Source organism: Fundulus heteroclitus, unplaced genomic scaffold (genome assembly GCF_011125445.2).
Source record: "Fundulus heteroclitus isolate FHET01 unplaced genomic scaffold, MU-UCD_Fhet_4.1 scaffold_41, whole genome shotgun sequence".
Lineage (NCBI taxonomy): Eukaryota > Metazoa > Chordata > Actinopteri > Cyprinodontiformes > Fundulidae > Fundulus > Fundulus heteroclitus.
Window position 1 is genome coordinate 375,227 of NW_023396824.1, and position 23,373 is coordinate 398,599.

At 42.3% G+C, this 23,373-nt stretch overlaps 3 protein-coding genes across 4 annotated transcripts in view; 2 read left to right on the forward strand and 1 right to left on the reverse strand.

Moving 5' to 3' along the window:
• The window catches only part of LOC118560255 (protein NLRC3-like), a 943,592-nt gene that overhangs the window by 223,337 nt on the left and 696,882 nt on the right, over window positions 1-23,373 (reverse strand). The gene's annotated exons all lie outside the window — the stretch shown is intronic.
• LOC118560256 (NLR family CARD domain-containing protein 3-like) overlaps window positions 103-23,373 on the forward strand; it is an 88,037-nt gene continuing 64,766 nt past the window's right edge. Inside the window, exon 1 of the mRNA XM_036131169.1 lies at window positions 103-281. The gene's annotated coding sequence lies outside the window, so the exon portion shown is untranslated. The remainder of the gene's footprint in view (window positions 282-23,373) is intronic.
• Window positions 280-22,209, forward strand: LOC105924457 (gastrula zinc finger protein XlCGF57.1). 2 transcript variants are annotated; one of them, XM_036131173.1, is made up of 3 exons: window positions 280-447; window positions 18,469-18,604; window positions 18,710-22,209. In XM_036131173.1, exon 3 carries the CDS (start codon window positions 18,963-18,965, stop codon window positions 20,601-20,603), a length of 1,641 nt encoding a protein of 546 aa, XP_035987066.1. In that variant the 5' UTR covers window positions 280-447; window positions 18,469-18,604; window positions 18,710-18,962; the 3' UTR covers window positions 20,604-22,209. The 2 variants fall into 2 exon arrangements, with proteins under 2 accessions (XP_035987066.1, XP_035987065.1); XM_036131172.1 differs by having other exon boundaries at window positions 18,469-22,209.

Below are 23,373 nucleotides of genomic sequence, written 5' to 3' on the forward strand. Positions count from 1 at the left end.
AGTTCAATTCTTTAACATTTGAATCACGATGCCATTGTGAACTAAACTTCTCACCAGCAGGTGGCGGTAATGCTCACCAGAGCTGTTTGTCCACCGCAGTAAACCCACGAAGAAGAAGCCTGCTGCGCACGTGCTGACGTCCATCTTGACGTCGTTCCACAGTTCCTGTGGTTCTCGTAGCAAAGCAGGAGGTGTGATGGTGTTGTTGTGTAGCTAAAGTTGCTGGTTTGATGGCGGGTTGTGGTGCTTTAGGGCAACGTGTGAATGTCTGTGGTGAAAAGGTGTTGGGTTGAGCCCCAGAGAGAGATTAGCAACGAGCAGAAAGTGCTGCTGAAGAAAGATTGACGGAGTTGAAAGAAGTCTTGGTGGAGCCGGAGGAAGAGATGGAGGATGAGCGCAGACTGCTGGATTTCAGCCGGATCCCCCTGATAATCTTACAGCGAATAGGTAGGAAACAGCAGCTAAGCTACTAAGGTTTTACTGATCAGAGGAAAGTTGTTTGGCTCCATGCTGAACTCGCTATCCGACAGAAAGAGCTGCTTCACCAACGGCTTTCCTTCTTTCTGCTTCTTGATCAAAGAAGCTCATCAGTAGGCATGTGACAAAAAATTTAACATGTCTTAAAACGACTAAGACTTACATTTTAAGAATAGGGGCAAAGAGCTTTAACATTTTACCAAGTGTTAATGAAGTTCTTATATTTTATATATATAAAATTATATATAAAGTTATATATTCAAAGGCATGAACGTTTGAATGTCTCTGTCCCCTAACACAATCAGGAAACAGAGCAATTAGAAAAATACTATAATTTTATACATGCTGGGTTAACAAAGAAATTTGGAGTTATCTTCAGAGAACAATGTCCTTGGATGTGGAAACACAGTAAATCTGTAAGCAGAGCTTCTTTCACACGGGAAAGTGATGCAGCGGCACCCAGAGAAGATATGATCAGAGTTACATACATTAATAAAATATTCCACAACAATCCTTTCTTCTGATTCTGAAGTCATCACATAATAAAGACAATTTTTCAAACACTGTGAGGAAATAGGGCTCGGGATCTGCGTTGCATTGTGGGACGTGGCGGCCATATTGATGGCAACGTTAAAATACCTCTGACATAACGTTGTTGAACGAAGAGACGTAGAAGTAGAGTTGAGAAAGAATAGATAGAAAAAATATGTTAAAATCCCGAAAAGGATCTGAAATTTACCGGGACACATTAAATAGAGAAACCAGGGACCGGTATGTTGACAAAATCAGCATTATTATGGAGCATCGACAACGACTTGTTGCCACTGTTTTGCATATCGGACGTCTTCGGCTACCTTGTTTGTGGTGTGAGCGCCTATACTTCATAAAAGTTCCAAAGCTACAAGTCCTTGGAGTCTCATGTGCAGTTTACGAATGGATGGGTTCAGGAGCTGCAGATCATAAAGCCAGCAAACAGTGGGAACACGGTAACTCGTACAAAGGTAAGCTGTGCTCAGACGCGCTCTGGCACCTGCTAACCGTTAGTGCTAACAACCACTCACACATGTAATGTACTTTTAACTAGCAGCTATGTGTTTCAAAGGTTTAGTTAGTAACGTTAACTGCCAGCCCTCCCTAAACCCTCCGGGTTTCTCACGTATTTGAGCCTTTTCCCGCTGCCGTTTTAGTATTTATGTGCATGTATGTGGTGTCGCGGCTGAAGGAAAGAAACAATGTAGGCTATAAAATAAAACTGTGCATCTTTAACTTACCAGAATGAAAATGCAGGGAACACACTCTCATTGACATCGGGATACTGTGGAAAGTTTTGATCGGTCGTCTTAAAGCCGCGATCCAAGCGAGCCGACGACTCCGTGGTTGCGCCTCCAGGCAGGAAAGCGGTGGAAAGTTAACCCATTTTCTATGTTTTTCCCATGGCGATCATGTGTGGCGCTGTTACAGCCCACAACACAGCAACGGTTTACCATGGTTGAAATGAAGTTACGGTAAAATTAATCAAATTAAAACACGGCTGAGAGAGGGAGTACAGTACGCGGTAGTAATAGGCAGTAGTCTGAGTAGCGGCGGCGGAGCCGCGGAGGCATTCAATATGGCGGCCACACAAAGTAATACGTCATGACGACCAAGCCCTATTGTGTATGAAGTACATAAGCAAAGCGAAAGCTAAAATAAAATAGGAAATAAAAAAATTAGAAAGAAAAAAATGTTAAAGGATACATCTTACTGAATTTAAAATGAGTATCAACTCTCCATCTGGTTTAGTTATTAGATCATTATAGCATTATAAGTAATGTAAAATCCATCTTCATCAGTACCGTCATCATCTTTTAATTCAGAAACGTCATACTTGTCCAGATCATGGTCAGCATAAACAGAAAGCAAGTCTGCATCATTATTGATCTGCAACATAGTGGTATCAGTCATTTTCATTACCATTCTCTTAACCATTGGAATAATACAGCATGAAAGAAAAATCAAAAAAGAAAATAGAAAGAATTCTATTAACCAGGAGGTCCGTCCACCACAAATGAACCAAGACACAGGATCCCAGGATGAACCACTGTTTTTTTTTTTTTTTTGGATTGTCAGCAACTCTTGTAATTTATCATGAATGTTGGTCATGTTGTTAGACACATCAGAAATAAAAGTGCAGCATTGGATTAAGATTAAGACGAAGATAGGCTTTATTGATCTCACATTGAAGAAATTCACATGTCACATCAGCTCAGTAATCAGTAATCAGAAGAAGAAGAAGGTTCCAAAGTAGGACAAGATGTATCAGGTATATACAGTGTGTCCCGTTTATACAGTGGATCAAAAAGAAGTAGCTGATAAAATAAAGATAATATACAAATAGGAAATAAGGTAGAGGATGTCTTATGTACATTCATGGTGATTTCTCTGTGCATGATTATTGCACAGAGTATTAAAAAGAATTGCATATTAGTTGTTGCAATAAAAAATAAAAAAATACAAAAGGCAGAGGATGTCTTATGTACATTCACGGTGACTTATATACATGTGTATTGACATATATTCAGGCGTAATGGCAGCAGTGGTCACTTCTTTCAGGATTATTGCACAGAGTATTAAATGGAATTGCACATTAGTTATTTCAGTTATAGTTACAGTTATGGTTACTATTATATTGCAGCGTTATATAATCTGATAGCAGCAGGAATGAATGACCTGCGGTAGCGCTCCTTTTTACAGACAGGATGTCTAAGTCTGTCACTAAAGGAGCTGCTCAGCTCCTCTACAGTCTGGTGCAGGGGGTGGAAGGTGTTGTCCATGATGGATGTGAACTTGGACAACACCCTCCTCTCAGCTACTTCCTCCACTGAGTCCAGAGAGCAGCCCAGGACAGAAGTGGCCTTCCTCACCAGCTTGTTCAGCCTCTTTCTGTCCCTCTCTGCGCTGACAGGAGCCCAGCAGACGACAGCATAGAGGAGGACTGAAGCCACCACAGAGTCATAGAAAGTTTTTAGCAGAGGCCTGCTCACTCCAAAGGACCTCAGCCTCCTCAGGAGGTGGAGGCGGCTCTGGCCCTTCTTATACAGAGCGCCTGTGTTATGAGTCCAGTCCAGCTTATTGTTGACGTGAACACCCAGGTATTTGAAACTCTCCACAGTTTCTATGTCCTGCCCCTGGATGTTCACAGGTGAGTGAGGTGGGGGTCTTCTCCTGAAGTCGATCACCATCTCCTTGGTCTTACTGGTGTTTAAGCACAGATGGTTCTTCTCACACCAGTCCACAAAGTCCATGATGACCGACCGGTACTCCAGCTCGTTCCCCTCAGACACACAGCCCACAATGGCCGAGTCATCAGAGAACTTCTGAAGGTGGCAGCTGTCCGTGTTCAACTCATCTGTCTCTACCGTCTGCAGCCCTGCTGGTCCTCTGCCCGAAGCCGGAGATGTTCTTCAGACCTCTCCACACATCCCTGACGTTGTTCTGCGCCAGCTGCTCCTCCATCTTCTTCCCATAGTCCTTCTTTGCTGCCCTGATCTTCCACTGGAGCTCCCGCTGGACTCTACGCTGCTCCTCTCTGTCCCCTGAGTAGAAAGCCCTCTTCTTCTGGTTCAGGAGGACTTTCAGCTCAGGGGTCACCCAGCGGAGGTTGTTTGCAAAGCATCGTAGCCGTCATGTTGGCACGATGCTCTCCACACAAAAGGTCATGTAGTCAGTGATGCATTCAGTCAGGCTGTTGATGTCCTCTCCATGAGAGCTTTGGAACATGCTCCAGTCTGTGGTTCTGAAACAGTCCTTCAGTCTCTCACTGGCTTCATCTGACCAAACTTTCACTGACTTCTTCTGTGCCTTTTGTCTCCTCACCAGTGGAATGTAATGGGGAAGCAGATAGACGAGGTTGTGGTCTGAGCGTCCCAGAGGGGGGAGGGGGGCGGAGGTGTAAGCGTCCTTAACGTTAGCATAAAAAAGGTCCAGAATTTTATTGTCCCTTGTTTTACACGTGACGTACTGGGTGAGCGTGGGGAGGGTGGAACGGAGGGAGGCATGGTTGAAGTCCCCTGTGATCAGCAGGAGAGCGCGTGTTTGCAGATTGTTTACAGTGGCGTGGATCCGCTCACACGCGGCGGTGGTGTCCACTGAGGGATATAAACACAGAGCATGATCACGTGGCCGAACTCTCTCAGCAAGTAATAAGTTCTCAAACTCACTGCGAGAAGTTCAACATCCGAGCAGCATATCTGCTGCTTCACGTGAACATGCGCCGCGTTACACCATCTCTCATTCACAAACACCGCCAGCCCCCCTCCTCTCTTTTTTCCGCTCTCCGCCAAAGTTCTGTCTGTGCGAATGAGTTTAAAGCCGTCCTGTGAGACCACTGAGTCCGTTACAGTTTCATTTAGCCACGTTTCCGTGAAACTCATAATGCTAACGTCTCTGTACCTCCTTTGGAAACGGGTTAGAGCTGCGAGCTCCTCGGTCTTCGGGCGGAGAGTTCCAACGTTTCCCGTGACAACCGATGGTAAATAACTCTTCCTCCGCTTAGTCCTGCCGCCCCTGCAGCATCTCTGTTTTCCTCCGTATTTCAGCAGTTATCACAGGTTTCTCAGCATGTTGGTGAGCAGGGCAGCAGTCCCAGGAGCTGAGTCCGCGTATAAACAATGGGCTCGGAGTCGCGGACAAAGAGGTCTCCCCTTATCGCTTTAAAGAGTGTCAGAAGTAGCAGAAAAATCGGCACTAGAGACCCAAAAGTATGCCTCTTCGGTGCACATAATCCCGGAATGCCAGATACGGCAATCACTAATGATAAAACACTCCAGAAAACACTATAAAGAAGAGAAAGTAGGGTTTTGTGGACTTCCTGATAGTAAAGAATTACAATAGTCCAGCCTTGAAGTAACAAATGCATGGACTAGTTTTTCAGCATCACTCCTGGACAGAATGTTTCTAATTTTGGCGATATTCCTGAGGTTGAAAAAGGAAACTCTGGAAACCTGTTTAATATGGGATTTAAATGACATGTCTTGGTCAAAGATAACACCAAGATTTTTTACTTTATTACCAGAGGCCAAGTTAATGCCATCCAGATTAAGTGATTGGTTAAGGAGATTTTTATTTTTGAGGACTCTGGTCCAAAGATTACAACTTCTGTCTTGTCAGAATTTAAATGCAGAAAATTTAAAGTCATCCAGCTTTTGATGTCATCAAGACATGCCTGTAGTTTAAGTAATCGATTGGATTCATCAGGATTTATAGATAAATATAGCCGAGTCCATTAGCATAACAGTGGAAATTAATCACATTAATTTCCATTCAAATCCAGGAAGTTCAAACAGTTCAAATCTAGGAAGTTCTAAAAAGCATGCCCAATCTTTTTCAAAGATGTCTGATAATTTTGCCAATTGGATATATATATATATATATATATATATATATATATATATATATATATATATATATATATATATATATATATATATAGTAAAGAGAATTGATCCAAGGACTGAACCCTGTGGTACCCCACAAGTAACCCTAGAGTTTGAAGATTTATTATTAACATGAACAAATTGGAATCTGTCCAACAGATAAGATTTAAACCAGCCTAATGCTTTCCCCTTAATCCTTACAGTATGCTCAAGTGTTTTTTGGAGAATATTGTGATCAACTGTATCAAATGCAGCACTGAGATCTAACAGGACAAGTATAAACACAAGTCCATTATCTGAGGCCATGAGAATGTCATTAGTGACCTTCACCAGAACTGTTTGAGTGCTTTGATGAGCTCTGATGCCTGACTAAAACTCTTCAAATAGCTAATTTATTTGTAAATGTTCACATAGTTGATTACCAACTACTTACTGTGGTACATATCCTTTTACTAAGAATGGGTTAATCATGTCGTTAGTTTTACAATATTAGAGAAAATTATAGTTCCTGAAGGTAGATTCATCATTAAAATAACTATTCATAACCAGAAGTTATGTATTGTCAGTATATATGGTCCAAATATTGATGAACCATAATTCTTCCACATACTTTTCCACGCATTTTCAAAACACAGGGATTGTTCACTAATTATTGGGGGTGACTTCAACATTGGTCTAAATGACGATGTAGACAGGTTGAAAACAACAGGGACTCAGCGCAGTTGGCAGTCATTAAATGTAGTCAAACAATACACGGGTGATTTTGGTCTTTGCAATGCATGGCGTTCTTGTCATCCTAATAGTAAGGAAAATACATTTTTTCAAATGTCCACCATTCTTACTCTCGCTTGGACTATTTCTTGATAAGCAGCTCGCCGCTGTCCGACGTTTCAGAGGCTGTAATTCATCCTATTGCTGTCAGTGATCATGCTCCTGTTACTTTAACCCTAATTAATAAAAAATAACCCCACAAAACATAAGCTGGATATTTAATACGTCACTGCTTAAAGATGAAGAATTTTTAAAGTTTTTCAAAGAACAGTGGGCTTCATACTTGGAATACAATGATCTACCAGGCTCTAGTAATACAGTAAGTGATCCGGATTGTATAAACAACACCTTCCGAGATTTCTACAAATCCTTATACACATCACAGATAAATCAATCAGATAATGACATCAAGCAATTTCTGGATAAAATTACACTTCCTAAATTATCAGATAGTCAAAGAATGACGCTGGACTCCCCGCTAACAACAGTTGAAGTTCAGGAAGCTTTAACAAGCATGCCCAATAAAAAGGCTCCAGGCCCAGATGGATTCCCTACTGAGTTTTATAAGGAGTTCTGGAATATTCTAGCTCCAATGTTCCACAGAATGTTGCAGGAAATTCAGGAAAAGGCAGATTTCCAGCTAAAATTAATTCTGCTACCATCAGTCTTCTGCTTAAGCCTGGCAAAGATCCTATGTTTCCCACCAGTTATTGTCCCATATCCTTAATTAATGTGGATATTAAGATAATCTGTAAAGCTTTTGCAAACCGATTAGACAAAGTAGCTCCTCTCATAATCCATCCAGATCAAACTGGTTTCATCAGAGAAAGGCACTCATCCACAAACGCACTCAGATTACTTAATTTAATTGATTATTCCTACAGTAAAAATATTAAAACCAATATATTGTCTTCAGAAGCAGAAAAACCATTTGATAGAGTAAATTGGAATTTTTTATTCGCTACTCTACATAAATTTGGTTTAGGCAATTTTTTTTATAAACTGGTTAAATTTTTTTTTTTTTTTAATTTTTATAAAATGCATGAAAATAGAGCATAAGATTATTCTTTACGCTGATGATGTATTAATCTATCTCCAGCACTCAAACTCTTCCCTCTCCCAAGTAATTAGATTACTACAATCTTTCTCAAAAGTATCAGATTACTCTATAAACTAAACAAAAATACCCCCCCCCCAAAAAAAAAACAATACTGTCTAAATAGGCAATCCTGTTGATAATCATATTCATGCGTTATGGTTATGCACACTTGTCCAGGTTCTGGGCACATATATGCAAGGACTTATCAAAGTGCCTAAGTTGTAAAATTTCACCTTCCTCATCTGTTTGCTTGCTGGGTAACTTTGAGGAAAGCCCTCTGGGAAAAAAAAAGGTTGCATGGTTTTCACTGCATTATGTATCGCAAAGAAAACTATCCTCATGAATTGGAAAAGTAAGGAAAATCTCAGTATTAATCAGTATAGAGATCTTTTGTAGGATCATATTAATCTTGAGACATCTGCATCCACATCTGATCGATCTCTCTGGGCTCCTTTGATCGGCACCATCACTTAGTGGAATAGGGGGCGGTGGGGGGGCACTTGTAGTGGTGCGCTTGGTGGGTCTGACCCCGGGGTCTATTGCCCCCATCTGGGTGGGGCTTGGGAGGCCTAGGGGCGGCCTACAGCGGCCGCTTGCGGCGCTCTTGGGGGGGTTCTGCGGTGACGGACGTGTCGCCTGGGGTGTGTCCTCGGTGGGGCCTCGTGGGTTCAGGTTCCATGGGGTATGCCGCTTGGGATCTCGGCCGGCGCACGCACTGATGTCTGCCCTTGCACTGGGCCTCTGGTGTGCTGGGGGGCTCGGGGCCTGTTGAGCTGGTAGGGGGAGCATGGACATTAACATTTCATGGCAGATGCTCTTTTCGGTTGGCACTCTGCTACTGGGGGGAGGGGAGGAAGGATTGGGGACTAGCCCAGCCTGGATGTCTATTGTTGTATGTATGGTGAGTTGTTTGAATGTTAGGTTTTGAGGAGGGATTACATCTACGGATGGGGGGGTTGGGGTGTGTGGATATAGACATTTGGAGGACTCTTTGTCCAGCCCCCTGTCTCGGTCTTGGTCCATGCCGTCTCCCGGTGCGGGTTTCGTCTGGGGGGAGGGGTTCTGGATGGCTCGTGCGGGCTGACTAGCCAGGGTCTTATTTTATTTTACTTTATTTTATTTATTTATTTATAATTTTTTAAAATTATAAATAAATAAATAAATATTGCGACCGGTCAGTTGACCTCTTTTAATGGCATGCCAGTTTAATTCCTGACTTTGTTAAATATTTTTGTGCTTTGGGTAAATAAAACCCACTTTTTGGAATTCAACACCTGTGTCCTCCACTATGTACTGCTTGGTCCCTCGACAGCCCCTCTCGGGCATCCTGCTTTGGGGGCCCCCTTTTGGGGTCTGGGGTTATGGGTCCCCCAGCGCATGCCTCGGGGGAGGTGGGCCTTTGGTTTTTCACAACCACTATTAAGCCGGGCGTACACTGTACGAGTTTTTCAGTCGTGGTACTTATATACATCTCAAACTGTGCGAGGGAACCGCGGGGTTTAAAAAGTTCACCGCTCACGATCTGTGCAGCGCGACGCTCGGACGAGACCGGACTGCTCACACTGTACGTCGTGTCCCCTGTGGGACCGCTCGCTGTGGTGGCAGAGGCAGCCGAGCGACGGTGGGTGACAGTGACCCAGAGCCCAGAGCAGGGGTTCGAGCCCAGCTCTGGCGAGGCCCGCACGAGGCACCGGGCGTCGGGGGAACGGAGGGGAGAGAGGAGGGACGAGACGCACCGGCGGCCGCCCCCCGTCCCCATAACCCCCCCCCCCCCCCGCGAGCGGAGGAGTGCCGAAACAGGGGGCCAGCGCGGACCGCGCAGGAGTGCTGAAACAGGCGGCGGACCGCGCAGGAGTGCTGAAACAGGCGGCGGACCGCGGAGGAGTGCCGAAACAGGCAGCCAGCGCGTTGCCGCCCTCCCCAATGCCCCCGCGAGCGGGCCGGGCGGAGGTCGCTTCAGGGACGCCCGCTTCCCTCCCTCCGCTGGCGGGGACGGAGAGGAGGGGAGGGCGCCCCCTCGTAGCTCTGCTTGAACAGCAGGATGCGCTCACGAAAACCTCACGACAGCCGACTGAATTTCAAACATGTTTGATTTTCACCGATCGTCCGATTCCTGATCGGGAGGTAGTCGTGAGAAGCCAGTCCCCCCTCCTCCCCCCCTCTACGATCAAGCTGAAATTCGGCCGATTCAAAAAATGCTCGCACGACTGAAGAATCGGCCCGAAAAGGGGAAAAACTCGTACAGTGTACGCCCGGCTTTAAGCATTTTTCTTCTGGATAAATTTTACATACACAAGTGCACTCTCACAAGTACCCACGGGTGCTGGGTTCCAGGTACTCTATACAGAAAGCCCATAATTTGTTTATTTACTTTCTTTTCTCAGCTATCACATTATACTTGTCAGTTTAAATAATAATATAGTATAACAGATAAAATAAAGTAACACCTTGATACCGTTGCTAAATTATATGTATCTGTTGGTTGTGCTGTTCTTTTTACATCTCTTCCCAGGTGATGAAGCAGACTGAAGACGTTTTATCATTCTCTTCCTCCTATCACATCTTTCTTTCACATCTTCTTTCTTTTTTCTCTTCTTTTACTTCCTTTACTCTCCTACTTTCCCATTATAATGTCCACATAATTTGAAACACTCCCCGCAGGAATCACAATAAAACTATTTACATGCATGAATCAAGCAGAGCACTATGGCGAAAGCTGACTGCTTCACTTGTGAAAGTAAAATCTGTTGAGCTCTATTTGGCATTAGGACATCAATTCTTATTGCCACATTTCTAGACAGGACACTGAGGGGGAAAAAAAGGAATAGATGGGACATTCTTCCTGGCGGACTTCCTGTTTGCGGTAAGGCGTATTGTGTCACTTCCTGTTGTTGCTGTGTGAACGACGGAGCTTTGCTCCAGGCTCTCTTGCTTTTTATCTTTAAACCTCTTTGCTGTAACATCTGTTTCCAAACATAAGCACTTTTAAAACATTGTCTGTGGCTGCTCATCACGTTTGGGAACTCCTCGTGTTTCACACGGTTTGTTCTTTGGCGTGATAATAGGGCGTTAGCCTAGCTTTAGCCTAGCGTTAGCCTAGCGCTAGCCAAGCCTTAGCCTCATAATGGCTTCTCCGTCCCTGACTAAGTCTCCTATCTGCTGCTCTCTGTGTCAGATGTTCAGTTATTCCTCTGCCTCCTTTAGTGATGATGGTACATGTAATAAATGTAGTGTTTTTGTAGCTTTGGAGGCGAGGATGTCAGAATTGGAGACCCGGCTCCGTGCTGTTGAAAAACCAGCTGATAGCCGCTCTTTTGCTAGCGCGGAGCCGCATAGAGTAACTTCACGTAGCGAACCTAAAGCAGTAGCTTAGCTGGGTGACAGTTCGTAGGAAGCATAGCTCTAGATTACAGACCCCAGATCACCACCAACCCATCTGCGTTTCTAATAAATTTTCCCCTCTGAGCGACAATCTCGCCGAGGAGCCGACCTTAATTATTGGCAGCTCCATAATAAGAAATGTGGCACTAAAGAAACCAGGGACCATAGTTAAATGCCTACCAGGGGCCAGAACAGGCGACATAGAATCCTACCTAAAACTACTGGCTAAGGATAAGCGTAAATACCGCAAAATTGTTATTCACGCTGGCGGTAATGACACCCGGTCACGCCGATCAGAGGTCACCAAAGTTGGTGTTGCTTCGGTTTGTGAGTTTGCTAAAACTATGTCGGACTCTGTAATTTTCTCTGGTCCCCTGCCTGATCTGACCAGTGATGACATGTTTAGCCGCATGTCATCATTCAACCGCTGGTTGTCTAGGTGGTGTCCAGAAAACGACGTGGGCTACATTGATAACTGGAGAACTTTCTGGGGAAAACCTGGTCTGATCCGGAGAGACGGCATCCATCCTACTTTGGATGGTGCAGCTCTTCTTTCTAGGAATCTGGCCGGATTTATTAGTTCTCCTAAATGCTGACAACCCAGGGTCCAGACCAGGAAGCAGAGCCGTAGTTTAACACACCTCTCTGCAGCTTCTGTACTGTTACCCACCCATTATCCTATTGAGACGGTGTCTTTACCATGGCCAAAACTTAACAGATCAAAAACTGATCTAAAAGGAACAAATCATAAAAACCTAATAAAAATCAATATGGTTCACCTTGAACCTAGAAATAAAATAATAAAATGTGGTCTATTAAATATAAGGTCTCTCCCTCCAAAGACTTTGTTAGTTAATGAATTGATTTCTGATAATCAGATTGATTTGTTTTGTCTCACAGAAACCTGGCTACAAGAGGACTACGTTAGTATAAATGAGTCAACCCCCTCCAGTTATTCAAATTTCCACATTCCCAGATCTGTGGGAAGAGGAGGAGGAGTGGCAACTATCTCTCAGTCTGATTTATTAATTAGTCCCAGGCCAACTAATAATTACAGTTCTTTTGAACATTTAACCCTCAGTTTCCCTCATCCAAACTGCAAAGCAATAAAACCTCTTCTGTTTGTTGTTTTGTATCGTCCACCAGGCCCTTACACTCAGTTTTTGGATGAGTTGTCAGATTTTTTATCTGATTTGGTGTTAAATACTGATAAGGTTATTATAGTGGGTGATTTTAACATCCATGTTGACACTGAATGTGATAACCTTAGTGTAGCCTTTAAAACTATCCTAGATTCAATTGGTTTTGCTCAAAATGTGCATGAACCGACGCACTCTCGGCTCCATACTTTAGACCTTGTGCTGACATATGGCATTGATTGTGAAGAATTAACGGTATTTCCTCACAACCCTGTCCTGTCTGATCATTTTTTAATAACATTTGAGTTTAATCTAACTGAATTCTCCACCCCCAAAAGAGGGTTCCATTATAGTAGATTTTTATCGGATAATGCTGTATCAAAACTTAAAGAGTCTGTCCCCTTCTTAATATCCTCAGTATTGCAGAAATGCCCTGTAGATGGCAGCATTGCTGTTTCTTCCCATTCACAAATCGATACCTTTGCTAACAATGTGACTTCCTCATTGCGTTCTGCATTAGACAATGTAGCTCCCTTGAAAAAGAAGGTGATTATTCACAGGAAGCTGGCTCCTTGGTTTAATTCAGAGCTGCGTTCCTTGAAGCACAATGTTAGGAAATTGGAGAGAAAATGGCGCTCTACACACCAAGAGGAATCCTACTTAATCTGGAGGGACAGACTATTGTTGTATAACAAGACCCTCCGCAGAGTTAGAGCAGCATATTTTTCATCATTAATTGAAGAGAATAAAAATAATCCTAGATTTCTCTTTAGTACAGTTGCCAAACTTACCCAGAGCCACAGCTCTGTTGATCCATCCATTCCCTTAGCTCTCAGTAGTAATGATTTTATGGGATTCTTCATAAATAAAATTGATGCCATTAAAAATAAAATAATTGGCATCCTCCCAAACATGATTACCTCGTCCTCAGTAAGTGAGGCAGTATTGGAGGAATCTTTAGAATCTGCGCAGTGTTTGAACTGTTTAGAAGCAGTAGAGCTTTCTGAGCTATCTAAAATTTTAGCTTCATCTAAACCTTCTACCTGTATGTTAGACCCAATCCCAACCAAGTTGTTTAAGGACATATTCCCTTTGATCAGGTGCACTATTTTAGACATGATTAATCTATCCTTAGTAAATGGATATGTACCACAGGTTTTGAAAGTAGCTGTTATTAAACCTTTACTTAAGAAACCTTCTCTTGATCAAGATGAGTTAGTAAATTACAGACCTATATCTAATCTTCTTTTCTTATCTAAAATTCTTGAGAAAGTAGTTGCTAATCAACTTTGTGAACATTTACAAAGTAATGACCTACTTGAGGAGTTTCAGTCAGGCTTCAGAGCTCATCATAGCACTGAAACAGCTCTGGTGAAGGTCACTAATGATATTCTCATGGCCTCAGATAATGGACTTGTGTCTATACTTGTCCTGTTAGATCTCAGTGCTGCGTTTGATACAGTTGATCACAATATTCTCCTACAAAGACTTGAACATACTGTAGGGATTAAGGGGAAAGCATTAGGCTGGTTTAAATCTTATCTGTCAGACAGATTCCAATTTGTTCATGTTAATAATAAATCTTCCTCAAACTCTAGGGTCACCTGTGGAGTACCACAGGGTTCAGTCCTTGGACCAATTCTCTTTACTATATATATGCTTCCGATAGGGAAAATTATCAGAAAGCATGGGATTAATTTCCACTGTTATGCTGATGATACTCAGCTATATTTATCCATAAATCCTGATGAATCCAATCAATTACTTCGACTGCAGTCATGTCTTGATGACATCAAAAGCTGGATGACTTTAAATTTCCTGCATCTAAATTCTGACAAGACCGAAGTTTTAATCTTTGGGCCAGAGTCCTCAAAAAATAAACTTCTTAACCAATCACTTAATCTGGGTGGCATTAACCTGGCCTCTGGTAATAAAGTAAAAAATCTTGGTGTTATTTTTGACCAAGACATGTCATTTAAATCCCATATTAAACAGGTTTCCAGAGTTTCCTTTTTTCACCTCCGGGAATATCGCCAAAATTAGAAACATTCTGTCCAGGAGTGATGCTGAAAAACTGGTCCATGCATTTGTTACTTCAAGGCTGGACTATTGTAATTCTTTACTATCAGGAATTCCACAAAATGCAGTTCAAAGCCTTCAGCTGATCCAAAATGCTGCAGCAAGAGTTCTGATGAAAATCAACAAGAGGGATCATATTTCTCCAATTTTGGCTTCCCTTCATTGGCTTCCTGTTAAATCAAGAATAGAATTTAAAATTCTTCTTCTAACGTATAAAGCCCTTCATAATCAAACTCCATCATATATCAGAGCTCTGATTACCCCGTATGTTCCTAACAGAGCACTTCGCTCTCAGACCGCAGGTCTGCTGGTGGTTCCTAGAGTCTCTAAAAGTAGAATGGGAGGCAGATCCTTTAGCTATCAGGCTCCTCTCCTGTGGAACCAACTCCCAGTTTTGGTCCGTGAGGCAGACACCCTGTCTACTTTTAAGACTAGGCTTAAAACTTTTCTTTTTGACAAAAATTATAACTAGTGACTCATGTTACTCTCAGCTACCTTTATAGTTTTACTGCTATAGGCTTAGGTTACTGGAGTATATCAGGATCTAATTTTCTCACTATATTGAGTTCTACTGTTCTTCAATTATGCATTATGTGTTGTCATTTCTGCTTTAACTTTCTGTTCTCTCTCTTTTCTCTTCATAGTAGGTACACCTGGTCTGGCCTTCTGTTAACTGTGACATCATTCAGAGAAGACGGCTCACCCGCTACTACCATCTAATGTAGAACAGATTACTAGATCAATGTGTGCTTCTGTGCTTTTTTGTTTCTCTTGTTGTGTCTCTGTTCTGTCTTCTGTAACCCCAGTCGGTCGAGGCAGATGACCGTTCATACTGAGCCCGGTTCTGCCGGAGGTTTTTTTTCCCCGTTAATGGGTGGTTTTCTTCCCACTGTCGCTTCATGCTTGCTCAGTATGAGGGATTGCAGCAAAGCCATGTACAATGCAGATGACTCTTCCTGTGGCTCTACGGTTCCCCAGGAGTGAATGCTGCTTGTCGGGACTTTGATGCAATCAACTGGTTTCCTTATATAGGACATTTTTGACCAATCTGTATAATCTGACCCAATCTGTATAATATGATTGAACTTGACTTTGTAAAGTGCCTTGAGATGACATGTTTCATGATTTGGCACTATATAAATAAAATTGAATTGAATTAATCATGTCCAAAATAGGGCCACTGATTAAAGGGAATATCTCCCTAAACAACTTGGTTGGGATTGGGTCTAACATGCAGGTAGAAGGTTTAGATGAAGCTAAAATTATAGATAGCGCAGAAAGCTCTACTGCTTCTAAACAGTTCAAACCCTGCGCAGGTTCTAAAGATTCCTCCAACGCTGCCTCACTCACTGAGGACGAGGTAATCATGTTCTGGAGGATGCCAATATTTTTTTTTTGTGGAATCAAGTTTATTTATGAAGAATCCCATAAAGTCATTACTGCTAAGTGTCATGAATTTGTTGTGGATGAACCCAGACACAGCACACAAGCACAAACAGAGCTGGTAAAAAACAAAACCAAACCAAATCAGAAAAAAGAGGGAAAGGCGTAAGGAAACGCCAGAGGGACATGATAGGCGTGCTGAAACGCCAGAGGGACAAGACAGGTGTGCTGAAACGCCAGAGGGACAAGACAGGTGTGCTGAAACGCCAGAGGGACAAGATAGGTGTACGACAACACCAGGGCTCAACAGACGTACGAATACGCTGGAGCACAACTACAGTGCAGGACGCCAGGGGAAGGAACAGCTGTACGACAGCGCCAGAGGGAAGCACAGACGTACAAATACGCTGGAGCTGGTGCGCAACGCCAGGGGGAAGGAACAGGCGTAAGGAAACGCCAGAGGGACAAAACAGGCGTACGACAACGGCAGAGGGAAAGACAGACGTACGGCAACACCAGGGGGAAAGACAGACGTATGGCCACGCTAGGACTCAACAAACGTACGAAGACGCTGGAGCACAACTTGCGTACGGAACGCCGGGGCGTGAGGGAAACTATACGCCAGGAACCAAAGAAATCTGAAACACCAGGGAACGAGGGCGTCCAAACACGCTGTAAACGAGTAATCCAAACACCAGGAAACGGAGGGTGTCCTAACACGCCAGGGGACAGAGGGCGCCCTAACACGCCGGGGAACCAAGGAAACTAAAACGCCAGGGAAACAGAGCGCGTCTAACACGCCAGGAACAGAGAAATCCAAACACTGAGGAACAAAGGGCATCCTAACACGCCAGGAGACGCCAAAACAAAAACTGAGAGCTCAAACCAGACGAACTAAGGGGTGTGAAAACAGCTCAAAACTAGGGAGTCAGAAACCTAAACGAGTGCTGGAACCTAGTGAGTGCTGGAACCTAGTGAGCGCTGGAACCTAGTGAGCGCTGGAACCTTGTGAGCGCAGGAAACTATGGAGCGCAGGAAACTATAGAGCGCAAGACTAAAATAAAGAACCAAACAAAGAACTAGAAAATAAAGGCAAAAAACTAGAAAACTAAGGCATGAACTAAACATGAAGAAAAACAAGAAAACTAGGGCAAGAACAAAAGAACTAAAGAAAAAATTTGAAAAAGGGAAAACTAATTAAAGAACTAGAATACTAAAGCAAAGCTGGAAAACAAAAGGCAAAACCTAGAATACTAAAACACTAGGGAAACAGAGGTACTAGGAGGACTCAGGGGAACTACAACAGGGGAACCAGGGGAAGCCAGAACCAAAACAAAACTACAGAGGGCATAAACCAGATAAAACCAAGGAACACGAGAACCAGAAAGAATAATGAACAACAGAACCAAGACAAAATAAAGGAGCATGACACAGCTCGTATCTAGGGAGCTCAGGAACCTTACAAGCGCCGGGACATAATTGAGCGCCAGGAAAGCGCAGGAACCCGTACTGCGCAGGAACCTAAAGAACAAGACAGATCTAAGGCAGCACTAGAAGGCGCTGGGCAGCAAAGTCTTTAACATGCTGGGCAGCGGCGACAGTTAACGCTGGGCAGCGACGACTGGAAGCGACATCTTAATGCTGGGCGGGCTTCGTAGAGGGCGATCCAGGGGAACAGAGGCGGAGCGTCGCAGTTGCGACCCCGGTTGCGATTCCGGCGAGATGAACCAGATGCGGATGGCTCCCACGGAGACCTCGGGCTAAGTAGGAGCGAATCCAAAGGCAGACGGCACTCACGGAGACCTCAGGCTGAGGCGGAGCAGATCCTACTAGCTCCTGCATCATTCTACGTGTGTGCTGGGGTTCATCCTTTGGCTGGCTCGTACTGTCATGAAATTGTTGTGAATGAACCCGGACACTGCACGCACACAAAGAGCTGGTTTTAAGAGAGTTTATTGCAGGTAGTGGATGGTGATGACATGGAGAACCAGAGTTTGTTACCCAACCCCAAGAGGATGGGTTGAAATGCAGAAAGCAAATTTCATTGTAATGTATTTTTCAATGACAATAAAGGCGATATTACTACTATATTACTATTACTAAGTTTGGTAACTGTACTAATGAGAAATCTAGGATTATTTTTATTCTCAATTAATGATAAAAAAATATGCTGCTCTAGTTTGGCACAGGGTCTTTTTATACAACTGTTTTTTCAGATTAGGTAGGATTCTTCTTGGTGTGTAGAGCACTATTTTCTCTTCAATTTCCTAACATTGTGCTTCAAAGAATTCAGCTCTGAATTAAACCATGAAGCCACCTTCCTGTGAATAATCTTTTTTTAAGGGAACTACATTATCTAATGCAGAACACAATGAGGAAGTCACACTGTTAACAAAGATATCTATTTGTGAATGGGAAGAAACAACATTACTGCTATCTGCAGGGTAGTTTTGCAATACTGATGATATTAAAAGGGGGACAGACTCTTTAACGTTTGATACAGCAATATCCGATCTACTTTAATGAAACATTCTTTTGGGAGTGGAGAACTAAGTTAAATTAAACTCAAAGGTTACAAAAAATGGTCCGATAGGACAGAGTTGTTATATACATTGATTCACATTTATTGATTCCAGCTTTCTCCTGCAACACTTTCTCTTCAAGTGACTAAAATGAACAGTAGATTCTTTAACTCTATCTATAAGCTTTTCTCTTTTTTTCCCAGATCCCAAAAAATGTCTCTGTAAAGATGATGGAGTTTAAACTGAGCTCAGCAACCAGGAAGGAAACTCCACTTTAGATGAGGAGGAACCAGAACCTGGGCAGACAAAAGAGGAGAAAAAGGAACAAGAACATCAACGGTTTGTAGAAGAAGAGAGGCAACTCTACCTCAGTCTGGCTGAAAAGCAACTTGTGCTGAAACGGGAGACTGATAACATTTTAATGATTTCTTCTAACGTGCAAAGAGTCCACAGTAAAGAAGAACAAAGAAGGAACAAACTCCTCTCTCAGGCCCCCTCAGAAGTTGAGAACCAGGATCAGGAAGGAAACAATGAGCAAACAGGAAAAAGGAGAGAAGAGCAGAAGCAAAATGAGAGATGTCAGGAAACCAAACAACCAAAAGACACTGCTGACATTTCAAAACCACTGCCTGACCAAAATATTAATTCTTGTAAAATTAATAGTAAAAACCTTTCTCAAAAAGGTCACCTTAATAAGATGAGAACAGACAAGCCTAAGAAGCCTTTCTCATGTGTGAGCTGTGGAAAAAAGTTCCCCACAAAAAGCTGTTTGAAAATTCACATAAGAACTCATACAGGTGAGAAGCCTTTCTCATGTGAGAACTGTGGAAAGAGTTTTGGTGATAGAAGGTATTTAGGATCTCACATGAGAATTCATACAGGTGAGAAGCCTTTCACATGTGAGACATGTGGAAAAAGTTTTCCATGGAAACATTGTTTGGAAAGGCACATGAAAACTCACACAGGTGAGAAGCCTTTCACGTGTGTTACATGTGGAAAAGGGTTTATAGAAAAAAGCAATTTAAAAATGCACATGATAACTCACACATGTGAGAAGCCTTTCACGTGTGTAACATGTGGAAAAGGCTTTAGAGATAAAGGCTACTTAAAAATTCACATGCAAGTTCACACAGGTGAGAAGCCTTTCTCATGTGAGAAATGTGGAAAAAGTTTTCCACGGAAACAGTGTTTGGCAAGTCACATGCATACGCACACAGGTGCGAAGCCTTATACCTGTGTGAGTTGTGGTAAAGGGTTTAGAGATAAAGGCCATTTAAAAATTCACAGGATGACTCACACAGGTGAGAAGCTTTACACATGTGTGAGTTGTGGAAAAGGGTTTAGAGATAAAGGCCATTTAAAAATTCACACGATGACTCACACGGGTGACAGGCCTTTCACATGTGTGAGTTGTGGAAAAGGGTTTAGGGATGAAAGCCATTTAAAAATTCACACAATTACCCACACAGGTGAGAAGCCTTACATATGTGTCACATGTGGTAAATGTTTTGGACAAAAAGACAACTTAAAAGTTCACATGAGAAATCACACAGGTGAGAAGCCTTTTTCATGTGTGATTTGTGGAAAGAGTTTTACACAAAAAATGCATATTGTCCAACACATGAAACATCACACAGACGAGATGCCTTTCTCATGCATGACCTGCGGAAAAGGTTTTACAAGAAAATGTGATTTGGCATATCACATGAGAACACACACAGGTGAGAAGCCTTTCATTTGTGTTACATGTGGAAAAGGCTTTAGTCGTAAAGGCTACTTAAAAATTCACATGAGAATTCACACAGGTGAGAAGCCTTTCTCATGTGAGACATGTGGAAAAAGTTTTCCACGGAAACAGTGTTTGTCAAGTCACATGACAACTCACACAGATGAGAAGCCTTTGAACTGTGTTAGTTGTGGAAGAGGATGTATAAACAAAAGTTATTTAAAAATTCACATGAGAATACACACAGGTGAGAAGCCTTTCATGTGTGTTACATGTGGAAAACGCTTTATACGTAAAAGCCTCTTAAAAGATCACATGCCAATTCACACAAGTGAGAAGCCTTTCTCATGCGAAACATGTGGGAAAGGTTTTCAACGGAAACACTGTTTGGCAAGTCACATGACAATTCACACAGGTGAGAAGCCTTTCACCTGTGTGAGTTGTGGAAAAGGGTTTAGAAACAAAAGCTATTTAAAAACTCACATGAGAACTCACACAAGTGAGAAGCCTTTCTCATGTGTTACATGTGGAAAAGGTTTTAGATGTGAAAGAGATTTAAAAAAACACATAAGAACTCACTCAGGTGAGAAGCCTGTGAAAAAGGTTTTATAAAAACAATTACTTGGTACGTCACATGAGAACGAACAAATGTGAGAAGCCCTTCTAATGTGTGACCTGTGGAAAGAGTTTTGCGACTGAAAGCTGGTTAAAAATTCACATGAGAACTCATACAGGTCTTAAAAGGTATTCTTTTAGATGTTTTGTTGAAACAAATGAGGGGAAAAAAATCATAATTTGTTTCCTAGAAATCTATTTTAAAATATATTTTTATTTTTAAGGGAGAAATGCGTGTCTGAACAGAGATTAAATGGATATAATGCCCTCAGACTTTAGTGTAGTGATTAGTGATCACCTCACATTGATAAAGTGCATTTCAAGTCTGTTCATGTCACTTTTCTGATGCTGGATTTGTTTAGTTTGGTCCCAGTTCCTTGGTCCACTTTTTTCTCCTAGCAAAAATCTGCAACATTCTGTCCTGTTATTGTAGTCTGACTTTGATTTGCTTCTGTTTGTTAAAGATATTTGCAACTGTGTTTCTAAGCTGCAGGGCGCTTTAACAAGTGTGACAATCACATTGAGTGAGGAATTATAGATAAAGCGGGCTTTGACTTTGGCACAAAGCGCTCTCCTCCAAGGAGAGAACGGTGTGATGATTGTGTTGCATGTAATTGTGGAATGATGGCAGCATTAGTGCTGCTGGAGGACATTGGTGATGGAAGAATGTGGAGGGAACGTGTTTTCAGAGTTCCTGCTGACCTTCTGGTGTTGCACCCTCAGCTCATTATTATGAGAGGTATGTGGTAACTTTTGAGCTGATTAAAGAACAGAGATGAAGCCAACGTCTTCATAATTTCACTTTATTCAAAAGAATGCCAAACCCTTCTCTGTATGTGTTCAAAACATTTCTGACAAAGACGTTCGACCTGAGGAGAATTGGAGTCTCAATGAGCTGTTAAATGTGTTCTCGGTGTTAACACTTCTTGTAACATGTTAATGTTTTTAAATGGCACAATATAAAAAATGTGAAATATAAATCATTTCACCTCTTTCACTATATAATTAGAAATACTTTTTTAACTGTTTATTTTACCCTATGTCTGAAACGCTTTTTAAATGTTCTAATAATTTTGTAATTTCAACCTGTCACATATTCCCCTTCAGAAAAGTTGTTGTCCCCAACATCAGGACCTTCACACATGAACCTCTGGTAAATACCACTATTAAAGTGCAAAAGTCAAACTTTTTCAAAAGGTTTACAGACTGGAACTCTTCATACATTCTTTTTGAGTGGGAACCTATTTAGTCTCAAGTGTCAATTCTTTTGTTGAGAGCAGAGTTATCTCGTGTATTGCTATAAACACAAATGTGATTCATATTAAATTGTAACAGTCCTCCCACTTAATCTTTGATAGAAAGAGTTTGGATGAAATCCAGTCTCTTCACACGAGTCTAGGTTAACTGCATTCCCTGAACTGCTAATAAACAAATCAATAATGTAACAACATTGTCTATAAAATCCCTGAAAAAAATAAAGAGTAACACCATATACATATGGCATGGTCATTTCTGGGTAACAATGCAAAGTCTGCATGTTGTTATAAGCTGGTGTACCCTGTATCATAAATTAATATTTTTGGTTTCCTGCATGCATGTCTGGGTCTCTGTATCACTTTATCCAGATTCTGATAAGTAGGAGAAAGAGGCTAGTTATGTGAAAGAAGTATGCTGGTGACTATTCTCAATCATCCTGGTCATTATCATTCCAAAAGAAAAAAAAGTGAAAAACAAATAACTGGACTTCTTTTCTGAAGTTTGAAGACGTTTCACTTCCTCTCCAAGAAGCTTTCTCAATTCAAAAAGTCTGGAGTAATGTGGAGTATCAAGCTTTATAGTACTGCACAAAAAAAGGCCACTTAATGGCTTAGATAACATGCAAATTGAACCGAAACAGGTTTGGGCTCCTGCTCAGAGGAGACAGAGCTTTTAGTGTTGCCGTTACTAAGTTATGGAAGGCTTTGTCATTCCATATTAGAAGATCCATTTATTGTCAAGTTTTGAAACTTGCCTCAAGTCACATTTATTCCTTGGATTTTAACACATTCAGACTTAATCTTATTCCATTTTATAATGGTATTGTAATCTTTTGATTTTTCAATTTTAAATGTTTGATTATTTTCTGTACAGCACTTTGTTGCAGCTGCTGTTGTTTTAAAGTGCTTTATAAATAAAGTAGTAGTAGTATGTTCATGGTAATTTTTTGTTTTTGGATTTTAAAGTCTGTTTGGCCTTATTTCCTCTAACAAAAGCCTTGTGAAATAATTTTGTCAATAAAATGAATGAATGCTCACTGCACCTTTCTGTCCTTTCCTATTGTGCCTTTATGTTTATTATATTTGCATTTGTGTTTTTAAGCTGCAGGGGGTGTGGTTTCCCCTCCCTTGGCTGCCACCTTACCGCAGTGGAGGGGTTTGAGTGTCCCAATGATCCTAGGAGCTATGCTGTCAGGGGCTTTAAGCCCCTAGTAGGGTCACCCAAGGCAGACAGGTCCTAGGTGAGGGACCAGAGAAAGCGCAGCCCAAAATGCCCCTTATGATGAGTACAATTATTGGATCTCTTGTTCCCTCACCCGGACGCGGGTCAATGGGGCCCCACTCTGGAGCCAGGCCTGGAGGTGGGGCACGTTGGTGAGCGTCTGGTGGCCGGGCTTTTGCCCATGAAGCCCGGCCGGGCTCAGCCCGAAGAGGCGACATGGGTCCCCCTTCCGATGGGCTCGCCACCTGTCGGAGTGGCCAAAGGGGTCGGGTGCATTGTGCAACGGGTA